The following is a 16,604-nucleotide window of genomic DNA, read 5'->3' as shown; positions in this document are numbered from 1 at the left end:
TGATTACGTCATTTAGCGACTTTTAGGACAGCCAATAGCTACTTTCCTTACTGAGGAGTTGGCAACACTGTGTCACAGACTTGTGTTTTTACTGATCCTGGGAGCATACCTCAATCGCTTCCATTTCTCCAACTGCTTACACTTTCTACCATTCTTCTTTAACAAACCATCTCCCTTTTTTCCATCATTTTTATCCAACTCAAGCTTACCCCCTTCTTCTTCTTCCCAAGTATACGTCTCCTTATGATAATAAGGAGCCGTATACTTAGTGCAACCCACTCCTGACACCCATCTTGTTCTTGCTTTCCCTAGGGACTCCATTTCCGCAGAACATTCTCTTTGCCTGGCAACGTTCGTTACAAAGCCGTGGCACAATTTCATGCGTCTGAAATTACGATATTCAAACGTTCTAATCACCTGTAAATGCCCTCTGGACAGGTGTAATGAACGCGTGTAAAAATACCCATAACAGGCGATCAAATCACCTGTAAACACACACTGGATATGTGAAAAAATATCATGTGTACAAAAAAGGACATTTGACACTTGAAAAAAGTGTTTTGAAACTCTTAGTCTTCCTAGCCTGTCAACATGTCATTCCCACTCGCCATCATCAAATGGACTCAAACTAGCCACACATTCTGACGAACTCAATCGTCATGAAACGCAAATACAGCGATGCGTTTCTCTAGCTTGGTTTAATACACACTTTGATAAATAACGAGCGCCCAAAATGTGTTTTGTGCGGGGAAGTGCTTAGTAAATGAGTATCTCAAAACGAACAATTTAAAACGACAGGTCTTGACCAAACATCCACAGCATGACGGTAAACCCAGAACAGGGCAGAATGCGTCAGGAAACAGTGCTTCGACAGTGGAAAAGTAAGTCAGCTAGCACGGCATTGTTGTCATTTTATAACAGGTGATGATAAGCAGAAATAAGGGAGTACAATCTCTCATAGTAGATGTGAGTTTCTCTTTCAAACAATCACCTTGTACTCAGCTAATAGCTAGCTAACACTAGCCAAAGCAAGCTAGCTAGCTACTGATAGTGCAACCCTAAGTAACAGTACAGGTGAAGATTAAACATTAGCAGGCCTACTATACTGTACATATTACTCTAGAAATATTGTTAAACAAGTTTAGGTTGTAACTATTGCTGGTAAAATACTAATCATTTTTATTCTGGAATAAACTAATTGAAACAAGATGCTTTTTGAGGCAAACACTCACAGTTCTGGGTTTTTCATCTACTGCAGGAAGCAGTCTCCTGTCTAGACTGAGAAAGCAGTAGATGTTCTAAGCTAGTTTGGCACCACATACCTATGCGAGTCAGGGTTCTCAACCCTGGCATACTTAAAAAACAAAAAAACAAGTACAGAAACAGACTCAATGCTGGGCATGACCTCAGGGTTGCACTGCCAAAAATGTAGCCCAGAATAGACCTGCTGGTTGAAAACGTCAACCAGCCACACACCTCTCATTAGGACTGTGTTTAATCCAGTTTAGAATAAAATATATTTATTGTATGTTAACAGCAACAGTTCCAACCTAGACCTTTTTTTCAACAATACTTTGTACAGTAAGATGTACAGTAGGCCTGATCATTTTTCATCTGTACTGTTACTTAAGGGTGCACTATCAAACTGAGCCTGTGTGTTCTGTTATACATCTGTGTGATGTGATCAATCAGTTTATTCCAGTTCAGAATTAAAATGACTAACACACAGGCCTTGATTGTTGGTTATGTTATTATACACATTTAAAGATATCCATTACAAAGCTTAAATGTCCCACTTAACCAATACTCACCCTATTTCTGTATTTAATTCTCAATACATTAGCAAAAATGTATAAAAACATATTTTCACTTTGTAGTTATGGGATATTGTGTATAGGTGAGAGGGAAACAAATATTTAATCAATTTCGAATTCGGGCTGTAACACAACATGTGGAATAAGTCAAGGGGTATGAATACTTTCTGAAGGCACTGTAGCTGATGCCGCAGCCGGGGAGGACTGTATCTTTAACAAGATGGAGCACTTCGTTGCAAAGCAGAGGCTCTACTGGCGGTGTTGTTCTTCGATTATCGCTGCCCAGTCTTCAGTACTCTCACACAGAACATTTTATCTGCATTCTCCCACTCCGGCCAGGAGAAAAGGTTGCGAGAATGCAGGTAGCTAATTGGCTAGCCACATTGCTTTTCAGTAATAGCTCATGTTTGCTAGCACTAGCAGCTAACGTTAGCTAGCTAGCTACTTTGCTATGCTAACTGGTTGTTGTATTATCAACTTTAGTATTAACATGTGTAATCAATAAATGTGTAGGTACCGGTAATTGTACTGCTGTCAGATTTGTAGTCGAGTGTTTTACCAAAATCAAGATGTATCATTCAAAGAAGGATTAGGAAGCTACATTTTTCCAGTCATTCAGCTCACAGCTGGTCAAGTTGTCAGAACTCTCGCGAGTTTGTTTATTTTTTTCAACGACGGCGAGGCAGATTCAATTGAAATTGGCGGGAATGTGTGCTTCCTAATAAGATTCCTGTCAGAGAAGTAGCAACAGCTCGCCATATTTTAACTAGTTAGCTAACTTTAGTAAACTAACCATAGCTTCTTAGCCATCTTATTATTTTGGAAGTAGCTCAACTTTCTTACCACAAACGTTGTAAACATGCCTTGCTCAGAAGTGATAGACGCCGCAGAAGTTTCTCCACTGAAGAGGACAAGGCCACATGCGGTGGCAGAGAATGTGATGTCGGTGCTGAAGTTCTCCAAGTTGTCTGAAAATGCCACTGCTCCTACCCGGGGCTCTGCTAAAGCTGCAGGCTACGACCTGTTCAGGTGGGTCAGAGTCCGGGACAGGGTCACTGGAAGTGATTTGAACGCAATACATTTTACTGGCTATATTTACTTACCTAGCTTGCTATTCACATAAGCAAGATACTTGAATTCAAAACGTTGCAGTGAGTGTGTCCTGCATGTGGCTGTTTATTTTTCTGCTGTCAATCAAAAGTAAAACTCTAGTTAGCAAACGACCATGCATACAGTTGTCTTCACATCAAGCTACCTAACTAGGTAGCCTAGTCTTGCTTCATGTTTATATGACCAACTTTAACAGGAGAAAAGTTGGTTAACGTTAGTAGGAGGAGCAGGCTAGCACTAACGATTGGATGGGAGGTGAGTTAGATGTAGGTCACTGCCTTTGTAAATTAGCGACTGTAAGCACCTGTTGATGTTTTTTTTTAACAGTGCCTATGACTACAGTATTGGTCCTATGGACAAGGCTATCGTGAAGACTGACATCCAGATAGCTGTTCCTTCAGGCTGCTATGGCAGAGTGGGTGAGTAGGGTACCAGGACACAAACTTAAGTGTTTTAAAGATCATTTTTAATCACACCCTGGTTTAGGGGTACATTGGGGTAGATCTCTCTGGGTATTGTTTGACTTGACAGTGAGGGAGTTATTTTACTTTGACCTGGGTTGAACCAGAAACCTACATCTCTTTAACATAAAATAAATGTTAGAATTTTCGTACTACTTTTCATTAGGAAGGCAGAAAGCGATCACCTTTGCATGGCAACACCGAATCCTACTAATTACTACATGCTTAATTATGTCACTTTTGTTTTGAGCAAACATTGCAGTCGGACAGAGCGGGGCACCTGGCTGCCTGGGAGGCAGCCCAGTTCCAAATCTAATGCAATCAGCTTTCAGCTGGTGCAATACAGGCATCCGGGCAAGATTAATCGAACCCCCTCATTACAACTGAAAGTGCAGGCGACTGACTGACAAATCACCTTGTATCATAAATAACTACTCATTGTTATTGGTAGATCAGTCAGTCAGTCACAATTTACCCACAATGCATCACATTTGATGCTCTAACACGGCCAATGGAGACTGCTTTCAGACTCCGATTAGTCTCGTTCAACCCTTCTTTCTCATCTCCCCTTAACTTTTACCCAGCATAAAAAATGTAGTTTAGTCATATTTTATGTATTTCTCTTTTTTTCACAGCACCACGGTCTGGGCTGGCTGCAAAACACTTTATCGATGTTGGGGGTGAGTTTAGTTTTTGACCTTCAGATATTAATATACATTTTTTCCTAAGAGATGGGTTATAAAAATGGCAGGGAAGTGGTAACCATAGTTCTGATGGGGATTTCATGAACCCAAGTCACCCTTTGGCTGTTCTAACCTGAGTCTAGAACATAGAACTGATAGCCTAGCTGTCATGAATGTACCCTAACTGGAGTGTCTGTCTCCCCCCAGCTGGAGTAGTGGATGAGGACTATAGAGGTAATGTGGGGGTGGTGCTGTTCAACTTCAGCAAGGAAACCTTTGAAGGTGAGCTTTAAAAATAATTATTCACATGCCACCTTTCCAAACTCCAAGCATTGAAAGCACTTTGTATCCATGATTTAAAGAGACCATCTGCAACTGGTACATCAATATTTTGTAACTTTTATATTAATTATATACCCATTGCTCTTTGAAAAATATAACTTAAATGCCTCATCCGAAACTGAAATAAAAGCTTGTTTTACTGATTGCTCCTTTATAGCAATCCAAATGCATTTCACATTGAGATCTGTTTTCCAGTGAAACATTGTAGTGATGGTGTTGGGAAACTGGGTGACCTGTAGAGTGATGGTGGTGTTTCTTTCTGTGTCCCAGTGAAAAAAGGGGACCGTGTGGCTCAGCTGGTGTGCGAGAGGATCTGCTACCCAGACCTACAGGAGCTAAAGGTACTTTACACTTCTCTATAGATTTAATATGACCGTTTATAGTATTACCATATGTGCTCAGACCTAGTAGTGAATTGCTGATCACAGCTTTACGATCCATTTCACACAAACCTTAAATGGACACACCTTGTCAAGCAGTCTCATTTCATTTAAACTTGAGACTGAAATGTTGATTTTTAAGTGCATCTTATTTCTGTGAGAATGAGCCCTTAGGGCTGTTTTTCTGAACACTGATCGAGCATAGTCCTGGACTTAACCTCTTAGACGCTTTGAGAATTTCCATTGAACATACTTTTTGTCTTGGACTAGGCTAAATCTATGTTTGGGAAACCGGCCTTAAGAACTGGGCTCATTTGCATAGAAAGTCACTAAAATACCCTTTGCTCCAGTGTTGTAGTATTAACCGTGTCTTCCCTCTGTGTTTCAGACTCTGGATGAGACCGAGCGTGGGGCTGGAGGATTTGGCTCCACAGGCAGCAAATGATACATCAACATTGTAAACCAGCCTATTAGTTTTGTTCTGTTACATGTTATGAGGTTGTACAATAATTACTTTGTTTAATAAAGTGTTATTATCCCTTTGCTTCACTGTCTATGCCTGCTGATTTGGCCATAAATGGCAATGAGACATCACTGATTTTCTTGTCTGTATGGTTATCTTGTCTGTGGCTCAGTTCGCAAGAGCATGGTTCTAGCAATGCCAGTGTTATCAGCTGATGTAAGAAGGGCTATATAATACATTTGATTTGCAGGTTCAATTCCAATGGGGGAAACTATGAAAATGTAGGCTATGCCCACTTATCTAAATCGGCTTTGGATAAAATTCGATGTAAGTCTGTACCCTGAATGACCACTAAGTGGTGCTGTTAAACCATTTCTTTTCATAGTTCAAGAGGGAGTTTCCCTGTCTGGAGGGACCAAACCCTTCACCCAGGCTCATATTTGGGCAGCACGTCGGCAACCAAAATATTCTACTGTACTGTTACATGTTAGCTTAATGATGTGAACGACACCAGGGAGAAGTTTCACTGAGAAATAGGTAGAGTTCCAGGCTGACTACCTTGCAGATGTATGCCAGATCTTACAATGCCTGGATAGGTATTTTATGTATCAGCTAACCACATGTTATAGCAATCTGTCAGTCGATGGCACGCAACCATTGGTTGACGCATGCAATGTCTGAGAAGGGGAACGTGACCCTTGCCTTCTAGATGCAGTCGTTGTGTTGAACTGGATATTGTGGCTGTGATTCAATAGTCTTTGTTTTATACTGTCTCTGGAATTACAATAGCTTCCTTCCCTCATCCTTTCATTGGCTGAGATGATGCTAGGTAGAAGCATTGTGGAGAGGAGATTTCACCAGTCCTTTCAGCTGTCAGTAGAAATGAAAGCAAGGAACCAAGGAAAGGTAGACTCTTAGGGCAGCAGGTAGCCTAGCGGTTAAGAGCATTGGGCCAGTAAATGAAAGGTCAATGGTTCAAATCCCTGAGTGGACTAGGTGAAAAAATAAATTAAACGATGTCTGTATCCTAGAGCAAGGCAATTGCTCTTGTAAGTCGCATCTGATAAATGACATGTAATTAAGCATACACTATAAAGCATGGTCAATGTGTATTAAAAGTGCTTTTTAGTCCAGGATTAGGCTTAATCTGTGTCTGGGAAATTGTCCCTTAAAGTGGTTAAAATACATCCCATAAATAGCATAATCCACAAAAAGAGGAAGTGAAGTTGGGAGACAGGGACAACAACGAAACCTTTTAAACAAAAAAATATGTTTTTATTGTGACTTTACAACTAAACCCTCACTGATGTGACAGAGTGACAGACGGATGTGTCTACGGCTGGTCTGATTGACTTCGCTACGGAGCACTGATTGTACTAGCGAAGAGTGTGGCCGCGTCGACCTCAGTGCATAATCATGAAGGCACAGGTTTGGCATCATCAGAACGGTGTGTGTTTTGAGTGTGTTTGAGTATTTGTGTTGTGTGTTTGTGCGGGTGTGTGTGTGTTTTTAATATGTGTGTGTATACAGTTTATCAAAGGAAGTAGTAGGTCATTATAAGCACCATTACACCCCCTCCTCTCAGGGGCGTTCTCTAGTTTACAAAAGGCTTCATAGATTAACATTCTAAACATGGCATTGATTACAGTATAAACACACTTCATTTACATGTGGTATAGAGAGCAGACAGGCTGTTACTTTGGTTTTGGTTGAAAAGAAGATGTCTGACATCTTATTAAAAGGACAGTAGACAGACAGCTACTGTGTGTTGTTGAGTATTACAGTGCATTCATAAGTCTATGTGGTTTTGTTACTAGCACCAGTAAATATGTGTAATGCTGAAGTCTAGTCAGTGGGGAAGATGAAGAAGCATAGTTATGATGAGGAAGAGGGGTCCTTCTAGCTAAAGACTTTAGCTATGGTTTGATTCCCTACCCTTCTCCCCTCAGGGATTTGAAAGGAATGGACTGGTTTACTTAATATGGTGGAAACTCTCCTTAGCAGCCAATGCTTTGTGAACCATGAAGGGGGAGTGAGCAAGTGCACACTTCAGGGAGAAGGGTGGAGAATCGGAACGCTGCCTTTCACTTCCACCTCTGCCAAGCTGTGAACACTCAGCATCAGTGACTTCTGCACTCTGCTACGCAGTCACAAATCCACCGCTATCCCCTACCCCATACTCCCTAGCTACCCTCATGGTCTTGGGGGTAGGGGCTACGGGTGGATATGGCATTTGCCTTATATGTCCCACAAAAGAGTAGCAGATTCCACATATCATCATACAAAACCTATTTCATATAAACCTTTTTCCTAAAAATAAAAAAAACATTCAAACCAGAGCTTCCTGCACAGAGCAGTTTAGAGTGGTTATTGTTGTGTCATTGTCATGTCTTCCCTCCATGTCATTCTCATTCTCTAAGCCTTTCTTCAGACAGCCAGCCATACTGTAGCCAGTGGGTTAGGCCTACACTGTAGCACTAAAGGTTGTATCTATGATATGTAGAATCATCTTTGGGAATCAAACAACGCAATCCCCCCTCCCCCCACCCACCCATTAGTCTCTTTGGCGTTGAGCTTGTCCCAAGCTCTCTCTCTCTCTCAGAGTAGGTAGAAGTTGCCCATAACCACTGACCCAGAGTCAGATCTTCTCTCCCCATCCTAATGGTTGAGATATGGATCAAGGGTAAATGAATCTGTTCCTAGACCAGTGTTTACAGGCAGACACTCCCCACCCAGCCCAGCCCAGCCACCCCAGTCAGTCCTGTAGTGTAGGTTAATGCAGGACTATCTGCACCCTCATGGTGAGTGTGTCTCCCAGCTGGCCTGTGAGGTAGTCTTTATCGTTGCTGTCCTCCAGCGCTGCCAGCTCCTTCTTCCTGTACACCGCCATGCTACTGATCTGCAGGAAGTAGGCTCCAGGGGGGAGGGACTTCCTCTTGGACAGGTGCAGGTAGCTAAGCCCCTCCCTCTGGCTGATCTTGAAGTAGCCCAGCTCGTTGCCGTAGTCGATGGAGTAGAACACGTGGTTGTTGAGCGTGGACAGGGCCGGGGTGAACTCCAGGATGTGGTCTCGGCTGGACAGGCCGGACATGTTCAGGTTGAACAGCAGGGTGTCCTCAATGTCCACACTCTCCAGGCTCACTGTCTCCTGATGCTGAGGACACAGGACAGGTTACATATAGTATAGATATACAGTATTATACAGGCAGATATATGATGTGTAACACTCTCCAAGCTCACTGTCTCCTGATGCTGAGGACACAGGACAGGTTACATATAGTATAGATATACAGTATTATACAGGCAGATATATGATGTGTAACACTCTCCAGGCTCACTGTCTCCTGATGCTGAGGACACAGGACCATGTAGTACAGGTGGATTATGTAAACACTGACAACACTCAACACTCTGGATCCTGATGACAGAACACAGGACCACACAGTTAATATGTACTACGGATTCAGTGAAGAGCAGGCAAGACATGACAGCATGACCATTCTATGGGCCACCAAACCAAGACAGACAGACATTACCTGTGCATTGTCCAGAGGTTGCTCCAGCGTTGAGTTGGTGTCGCGGCGTTTGCGCCCCTTCTTGGGGTAACCGTTGATCTTACACTCGTAGCAGGCCTCAGGAGACAGATCGTTGTCACCCCCCTCTGCTGCCCCTCCTCCTCCTCCTCCTCCTCCTCCTCCTCCTCCTCCCTGGCCCAGACTCACACCACTACCAAAGCCCACGCCTGACACACAGTGCCTGGAACACACAGAAAGGACTCAGTCATACACACACAGGGCACAAAATCATACCCAAACACCATCTTGCCTATACGTGGGCTAGCTGACAACATCACCAAAACAATGTGCACACTTCAATGGGACAGAGGTCTATGTGTTGTTGTGATAGCTACCAACAATGAAGGGAATCATAAGTGACTCGTTTCAACTAGTTTCATCTTGTTATTGATACCATGTCTTTTTGAGGTGTTTTGACTGTTTTCATTACAATGCCAAAATGGCTAGAATTCGCTAGCTAGCTAACCAACAACTGTAACGATGTATTTGAGAGACATTGTGCACATTTATTTATGTTTTCAATAAACATCGGAGACAAAATGTAGTTTACATGTAGTCAACAATCTAAGCCAAACCTGTCTGTTTTCTCCCATTGTTACGCACGTGTCGGTTTTGTTGCTAAACAACCAACCCGTCTATCCATCAAAGTTGATAATGACATTGCCCCTGGGTAGATCAAACACACACACATACACACAAACACACACACACACACACACACACACACACACACACACACACACACCACACACACCCACACACACACACACACACACACACACACACACACACACACACACACACACACACACACACACACACACCACACACACACACACACACACACACGAGTCTCACTCACTCACCCCTGTCCAGCGCGGTAGTATCCAGGTGGACAGCCACAGAGATACCCTCCGTCTGTGTTGGAACAGCCGTAGTTACATGGATTAGAGGAGGAGGAGCACTCGTTGATGTCACTACACCCCCCCTGGTCTCCGTAGTTGAACCCAGTGGGACAGAGGCAGCGGAAGCTCCCCAGGGTGTTATGGCACGACGCTCCCCCACAGATCTGAGTGTTCTGGCACTCGTTCTCATCTGACCACAGGAAGCAAACAACACAGACAGGAAGTCAACAAAACAAACAGAGGTCAAATATAGGTCAAACCTCGGCCAGAGAACACAAACAATACTGAGAAACTCTTGAAGGGAATGAGGAAACCATCTGTAGTACCGGTTCATCTGATAAACATTGGCCGTGTTCTTTTTGGGAAAGGCCACTGAATACCAATGCTGTATTTCCCATCAGTAGATTCAAGTTAAAGTGTCACCGACTCAGTTAGAACAACAGTGTTCATGTAGGACAGTGACTCAGGGAGGGAGCTCTTCCAGTAATCTAGAGAGGAACAAGTTCAACTTCCAGGAAAGGGATGTAGATTTGATGTTGAGGGAGAGAGAAAGAGAAGACAGACAGACGGGGGGAGAAGGATTGAGAGAAAGAGAGAGAGACTCTGTACCACTCACCGACACACTGGTTCCATTGATAGTGTTGTAGGTATCCCTGAGGACAGCTACACCGGTACCCTCCCACCAGGTTCTGACAGCCATGTTGACAACGGTGGTTACCATCACACTCATCCATATCTGCCAGGGAAACCACACACACACACAAACAAACACCCACACACACACAGCATTACAATAGTTATGTGGCCATACAGTTATCTAACTGTACTGGATAGGTACAAGCAAAAAGGTGAAGTTTCCACCAAATCCCTGTTTATAGTGGAGTTATTGCCATACTGCCTATACCTATCTGATCATTTCAGATCCATATAAAGTGCCTAGGGGTATGGAGTCAGCTGATCCTGAGAGAGGCAGTGATTGGCTGACCTTCACAGCTCTGTCCATTGGGGTCCATTGAGAATCCTCTAGTACACTCGCAGTTGAAGCTGCCTGGGCTGTTCTGACATACACCATTAGAGCCACACAGAGCAGGGTCCGACCCACATTCATTATTATCTACAGAGAGAGAGAGACATTCATTATTATCTACAGAGAGAGAGAGACATTCATTATTATCTACAGAGCAGGGTCCGACCCACATTCATTATTATCTACAGAGAGAGACATACATTACTATCTACAGAGAGAGAGAGAGACACTCATTACTATCTACAGAGAGAGAGAGAGAGAGAGAGAGAGAGAGAAAGAGAGAGAGACACTCTTTACTATCTACAGAGAGAGAGAGAGACACTCATTACTATCTACAGAGAGAGAGAGAGAAAGAGAGAGAGACACTCTTTACTATCTACAGAGAGAGAGAGAGAGAGAGACACTCATTAATATCTACAGAGAGAGAGCGAGAGAGACACTCATTACTATCTACAGAGAGAGAGAGAGAGAGAGACACTCATTACTATCTACAGAGAGAGAGAGAGAGAGAGACACTCATTACTATCTACAGAGAGAGAGAGAGAGACACTCATTACTATCTACAGAAAGAGAGAGAGAGAGAGACACTCATTACTATCTACAGAGAGAGAGAGAGAGAGAGAGAGAGAGACTCATTACTATCTACAGAAAGGGAGAGAGAGAGAGACACTCATTACTATCTACAGAGAGAGAGAGAGAGAGAGAGAGAGACACTCATTACTATCTACAGAGAGAGAGACAGTCATTACTATCTACAGAGAGAGAGAGAGAGAGACACTCATTACTATCTACAGAGAGAGAGAGAGAGAGAGAGAGAGAGAGAGAGAGACTCATTACTATCTACAGAGAGAGAGAGAGAGAGAGAGACACTCATTAATATCTACAGAGAGAGAGCGAGAGAGAGAGACACTCATTACTATCTACAGAGAGAGAGAGAGAGAGACACTCATTACTATCTACAGAGAGAGAGAGAGAGAGAGACACTCATTACTATCTACAGAGAGAGAGAGAGAGAGACACTCATTATCTACAGAAAGAGAGAGAGAGAGAGAAAGAGACACTCATTACTATCTACAGAGAGAGAGAGAGAGCGAGAGACTCATTACTATCTACAGAAAGAGAGAGAGAGAGAGAGAGAGAGAGACACTCATTACTATCTACAGAGAGAGAGACAGTCATTACTATCTACAGAGAGAGAGAGAGAGAGAGAGACACTCATTACTATCTACAGAGAGAGAGAGAGAGAGAGAGAGAGAGAGCGAGACAGAGAGACACTCATTACTATCTACAGAGAGAGAGAGAGAGACACTCATTACTATCTACAGATAGAGAGAGAGAGACACTCAGTACTATCTACAGAGAGAGAGAGAGACTCATTACTATCTACAGAGAGAGAGAGAGAGAGAGAGAGAGAGAGAGAGACTCATTACTATCTACAGAGAGAGATAGACTCATTAGTATCTACAGAGAGAGAGAGACATTCATTACTATCTACAGAGAGAGAGAGAGAGAGAGAGAGACACTCATTACTATCTACAGAGAGAGAGAGAGAGAGAGAGAGAGAGACTCATTACTATCTACAGAGAGAGAGAGACACTCATTACTATCTACAGAGAGAGAGAGAGAGACACTCATTACTATCTACAGAGAGAGAGAGACATTCATTACTATCTACAGAGAGAGAGAGACACTCATTACTATCTATAGAGAGAGAGAGAGAGAGAGAGACACTCATTACTATCTATAGAGAGCGAGAGAGAGAGACACTCATTACTATCTACAGAGAGAGAGAGACATTCATTACTATCTACAGAGAGAGAGACAGAGAGACATTCATTACTATCTACAGAGAGAGAGAGAGAGACACTCATTACTATCTATAGAGAGAGAGAGAGAGAGAGACACTCATTACTATCTATAGAGAGCGAGAGAGAGAGAGAGACACTCATTACTATCTACAGAGAGAGAGACATTCATTACTATCTACAGAGAGAGAGAGACACTCATTACTATCTACAGAGAGAGAGAGACACTCATTACTATCTACAGAGAGAGAGAGAGAGAGAGAGAGAGAGAGACACTCATTACTATCTACAGAGAGAGAGAGAGGGAGACACTCATTACTATCTACAGAGAGAGAGAGAGGGAGACACTCATTACTATCTACAGAGAGAGAGAGAGACACTCATTACTATCTACAGAGAGAGACATTACTATCTACAGAGAGAGAGAGAGACACTCATTACTATCTACAGAGAGAGACACCCATTACTATCTACAGAGAGAGACACCCATTACTATCTACAGAGAGAGAGAGAGACATTACTATCTACAGAGAGAGAGAGAAAGACACTCATTACTATCTACAGAGAGAGAGAGAGAGAGACACCCATTACTATCTACAGAGAGAGAGAGAGAGAGACACTCATTACTATCTACAGAGAGAGAGACACTCATTACTATCTACAGAGAGAGACACCCATTACTATCTACAGAGAGAGAGAGAGAGAGAGAGAGAGAGACACTCATTACTATCTACAGAGAGAGAGACACTCATTACTATCTACAGAGAGAGACACCCATTACTATCAACAGAGAGAGAGAGAGAGAGAGAGAGAGAGAGAGAGAGAGAGAGACTCATTACTATCTACAGCGAGAGACACCCATTACTATCTACAGAGAGAGAGAGCGAGAGAGAGAGAGACACTCATTACTATCTACAGAGAGAGAGACAGTCATTACTATCTACAGAGAGAGAGAGAGAAACACTCATTACAATCTACAGAGAGAGAGAGAGAGAGCGAGAGAGACACTCATTACTATCTACAGAGAGAGAGAGAGAGCGAGAGAGAGAGACACTCATTACTATCTACAGAGAGAGAGACAGTCATTACTATCTACAGAGAGAGCGAGAGAGAGAGAGACACTCATTACTATCTACAGAGAGAGAGAGAGAGCGAGAGAGACACTCATTACTATCTACAGAGAGAGACACTCATTACTATCTACAGAGAGAGAGAGAGAGAGAGAGAGAGAGAGAGAGACACTCATTACTATCTACAGAGAGAGAGAGAGAGAGAGAGACACTCATTACTATCTACAGAGAGAGACACTCATTACTATCTGCTGAGAGAGAGACACTCATTACTATCTACAGAGAGAGACTCATTATTATCTACAGAGAGAGAGAGAGTCATTACTATCTACAGAGAGAGAGAGACATTCATTACTATCTACAGAGAGAGAGAGACTCATTTTTATCTACAGAGAGAGAGACATTCATTACTATCTACAGAGAGAGAGAGACATTCATTACTATCTACAGAGAGAGAGAGAGAGACTCATTACTATCTACAGAGAGAGAGTGAGAGACTCATTACTATCTACAGAGAGAGAGAGACTCATTATTATCTACAGAGAGAGAGAGAGTCATTACTATCTACAGAGAGAGAGAGAGAGACTCATTACTATCTACAGAGAGAGAGAGAGACTCATTACTATCTACAGAGAGAGAGAGAGACATTACTATCTACAGAGAGAGAGAGCGAGAGACATTACTATCTACAGAGAGAGAGAGAGCGAGAGAGTCATTACTATCTACAGAGAGAGAGTCATTACTATCTACAGAGAGAGAGAGAGAGACTCATTACTATCTACAGAGAGAGAGTCATTACTATCTACAGAGAGAGAGAGTCATTACTATCTACAGAGAGAGAGAGTCATTACTATCTACAGAGAGAGAGAGTCATTACTATCTACAGAGAGAGAGTGAGAGACTCATTACTATCTACAGAGAGAGAGAGAGTCATTACTATCTACAGAGAGAGAGACATTACTATCTACAGAGAGAGAGAGAGACATTACTATCTACAGAGAGAGAGAGAGTCATTACTATCTACAGAGAGTGAGAGACTCATTACTATCTACAGAGAGAGAGAGAGAGAGACATTACTATCTACAGAGAGAGAGAGAGAGAGAGAGTCATTACTATCTACAGAGAGAGAGTGAGAGACTCATTACTATCTACAGAGAGAGAGAGACTCATTATTATCTACAGAGAGAGAGAGTCATTACTATCTACAGAGAGAGAGAGACTCATTACTATCTACAGAGAGAGTGAGAGACTCATTACTATCTACAGAGAGAGTGAGAGACTCATTACTATCTACAGAGAGAGAGACTCATTATTATCTACAGGAGGCAGGAGACGAGGAGCGCGCAGGATTTTGCTCTCGAGTTCCGGACCCTGGCCGCGGGAGCAGGGTGGAATGAGAGGGCCCTTATAGATCACTACCGTTGTAGTTTGAGGGAGGACGTCCGCCGGGAATTAGCCTGTCGGGACACGACCCTTTCACCCTGGACCAACTGGTGGACCTGTCCATCCGACTGGACAATCTGCTGGCCGCCCGCTGACGTCCGACCCGGGCCCTGCTCATTCCACCCTCCAGCCCTCCTGCTCCCACACCTATGGAGATGGGGGGGCAGCAGCCAGGAAGACTGGAGGGGGAGTTCGCTCCTGCACCTCATGTGGTCGCAGAGGGCACACTGTGGACCGGTGCTGGAGAGACTCACCTGGGAGTCCAGAAGGCAGGCAGAGCGCTCCTTTGACACCTCAGGTGAGTCAGCACCAGCCTCACCCAGAGCCCCCTGTCCGTCACATGTATGTGTCAGTGTCTTTTCCGTGTTTCTCCCCTCACTCCCGGTTTAAGGCGCTATTCAATTCAGGCGCGGCGGGGAGTTTTATGGACCTTGGGGTCGCGGCTAAGTTAGGGATTCCCCTGGTCCAGTTGGACCAACCCTTCCCCGTGCACGCCCTAGACAGTCGACCACTAGGGTCAGGGCTGGTCAGGGAGGTCACTGTGCCACTGGTCATGGTAATGCGGGGGGGTCATGAGGAGCGGATTAGTCTTTTCCTCATTGATTCCCCAGCGTTTCCAGTGGTTCTAGGTATTCCCTGGCTAGCCACTCACAACCCTAAGATTTCGTGGGGACAGAGGGCTCTTAAGGGGTGGTCAAATGAGTGCTCGGGCAGGTGCATAGGAGTTTCCATCGGTGCGACTACGGTGGAGAGTCCAGACCAAGTCTCCACCGTGCACATTCCCTCAGAGTATGCCGATTTGGCTATCGCCTTCAGTAAAACGAAGGCGACCCAATTACCATCTCATCGACGAGGAGACTGTGCGATAAACCTCCAGGTGGGCGCTGCACTTCCTCGTAGTCACGTTTATCCCCTGTCTCAGGAGGAAACAGCGGCTATGGAAACATACGTCACTGAGTCTTTGAGGCAGGGATACATTCGGCCATCTAACTCACCCGTCTCCTCGAGCTTCTTTTTTGTGAAGAAGAAGGAGGGAGGTCTGTGCCCGTGCATTGACTATAGAGGTCTAAATGCCATCACAGTGGGTTTCAGTTACGCACTACCTCTCATCGCCTCGGCGATAGAGTCATTTCACGGGGCGCGCTTCTTCACGAAATTGGATCTCAGGAGTGCATATAATCTGGTGCGTATCCGAGGAGGGGACGAGTGGAAAACTGCATTTCGTACCACATCTGGCCATTATGAGTACCTCGTCATGCCGTATGGGTTAAAGAATGCTCCCGCAGTCTTCCAATCCTTTGTGGACGAGATTCTCCGGGACCTGCTCGGTCAGGGTGTAGTGGTGTACATCAATGACATTCTGGTCTACTCCGCTACACGCGCCGAGCATGTGTCTCTGGTGCGTAAAGTGCTTGGGCGACTGGTGGAGCATGACCTATACGTCAAGGCTGAGAAATGTGAGTTTTCCAAACCAGCCGTCTCTTTCTTGGGGTATCGCATTTCCACATCAGGGGTAGTGATGGAAT

At 43.9% G+C, this 16,604-nt stretch overlaps 2 protein-coding genes across 4 annotated transcripts in view; one reads left to right on the top strand and one right to left on the bottom strand.

The window, feature by feature from the left end:
• Positions 1-612: 612 nt before the first annotated feature.
• LOC106562484 (deoxyuridine 5'-triphosphate nucleotidohydrolase) lies at positions 613-5,334 on the top strand. Of its 2 annotated transcripts, none has more exons than XM_014127388.3 (7): positions 613-881; positions 2,687-2,843; positions 3,252-3,343; positions 4,021-4,065; positions 4,276-4,350; positions 4,681-4,751; positions 5,179-5,334. In XM_014127388.3, the coding sequence occupies exons 1-7, from the start codon at positions 821-823 to the stop codon at positions 5,233-5,235; spliced, it is 558 nt and encodes a 185-aa protein (XP_013982863.3). In that variant the 5' UTR covers positions 613-820; the 3' UTR covers positions 5,236-5,334. The 2 variants fall into 2 exon arrangements, with proteins under 2 accessions (XP_013982863.3, XP_013982862.3); XM_014127387.3 differs by lacking the exon at positions 613-881 and adding an exon at positions 1,978-2,176.
• A 1,172-nt stretch (positions 5,335-6,506) lies between these two features.
• Positions 6,507-16,604, bottom strand: part of LOC106595265 (fibrillin-1) — a 169,136-nt gene continuing 159,038 nt past the window's right edge. The window contains exons 62-66 of one of the 2 annotated variants that reach the window (XM_082957868.1): positions 10,719-10,847; positions 10,350-10,469; positions 9,695-9,923; positions 8,790-9,009; positions 6,507-8,407 (exon numbers count right to left, since the gene is read on the bottom strand). In XM_082957868.1, the coding sequence (XP_082813994.1) occupies positions 8,027-8,407; positions 8,790-9,009; positions 9,695-9,923; positions 10,350-10,469; positions 10,719-10,847 (1,079 nt within the window). In that variant the 3' untranslated portion in view covers positions 6,507-8,026. Of the gene's footprint in view, positions 8,408-8,447; positions 8,604-8,789; positions 9,010-9,694; positions 9,924-10,349; positions 10,470-10,718; positions 10,848-16,604 lie in introns of those variants that run through there. The other variant, XM_082957869.1, reaches the window with a different exon arrangement.

The sequence above is a fragment of the Salmo salar genome, chromosome 11 (assembly GCF_965601325.2).
Source record: "Salmo salar chromosome 11, fSalSal1, whole genome shotgun sequence".
Lineage (NCBI taxonomy): Eukaryota > Metazoa > Chordata > Actinopteri > Salmoniformes > Salmonidae > Salmo > Salmo salar.
Note: the sequence above shows the minus strand (reverse complement) of the source record. Positions and strands in the feature narration are given on the sequence as shown.

What these genes read in the sequence shown, in the direction of transcription:
- LOC106562484 (XM_014127387.3), top strand. Translation starts at nt 2,035, where the DNA reads ATGGAGCACTTCGTTGCAAAGCAGAGGCTCTACTGGCGGTGTTGTTCT. An exon ending in CAGCAAGGAAACCTTTGAAG is followed by an intron (nt 4,351 to 4,680) that starts GTGAGCTTTAAA and finishes TCTGTGTCCCAG; the next exon opens with TGAAAAAAGGGGACCGTGTG. An exon ending in CAGACCTACAGGAGCTAAAG is followed by an intron (nt 4,752 to 5,178) that starts GTACTTTACACT and finishes TCTGTGTTTCAG; the next exon opens with ACTCTGGATGAGACCGAGCG.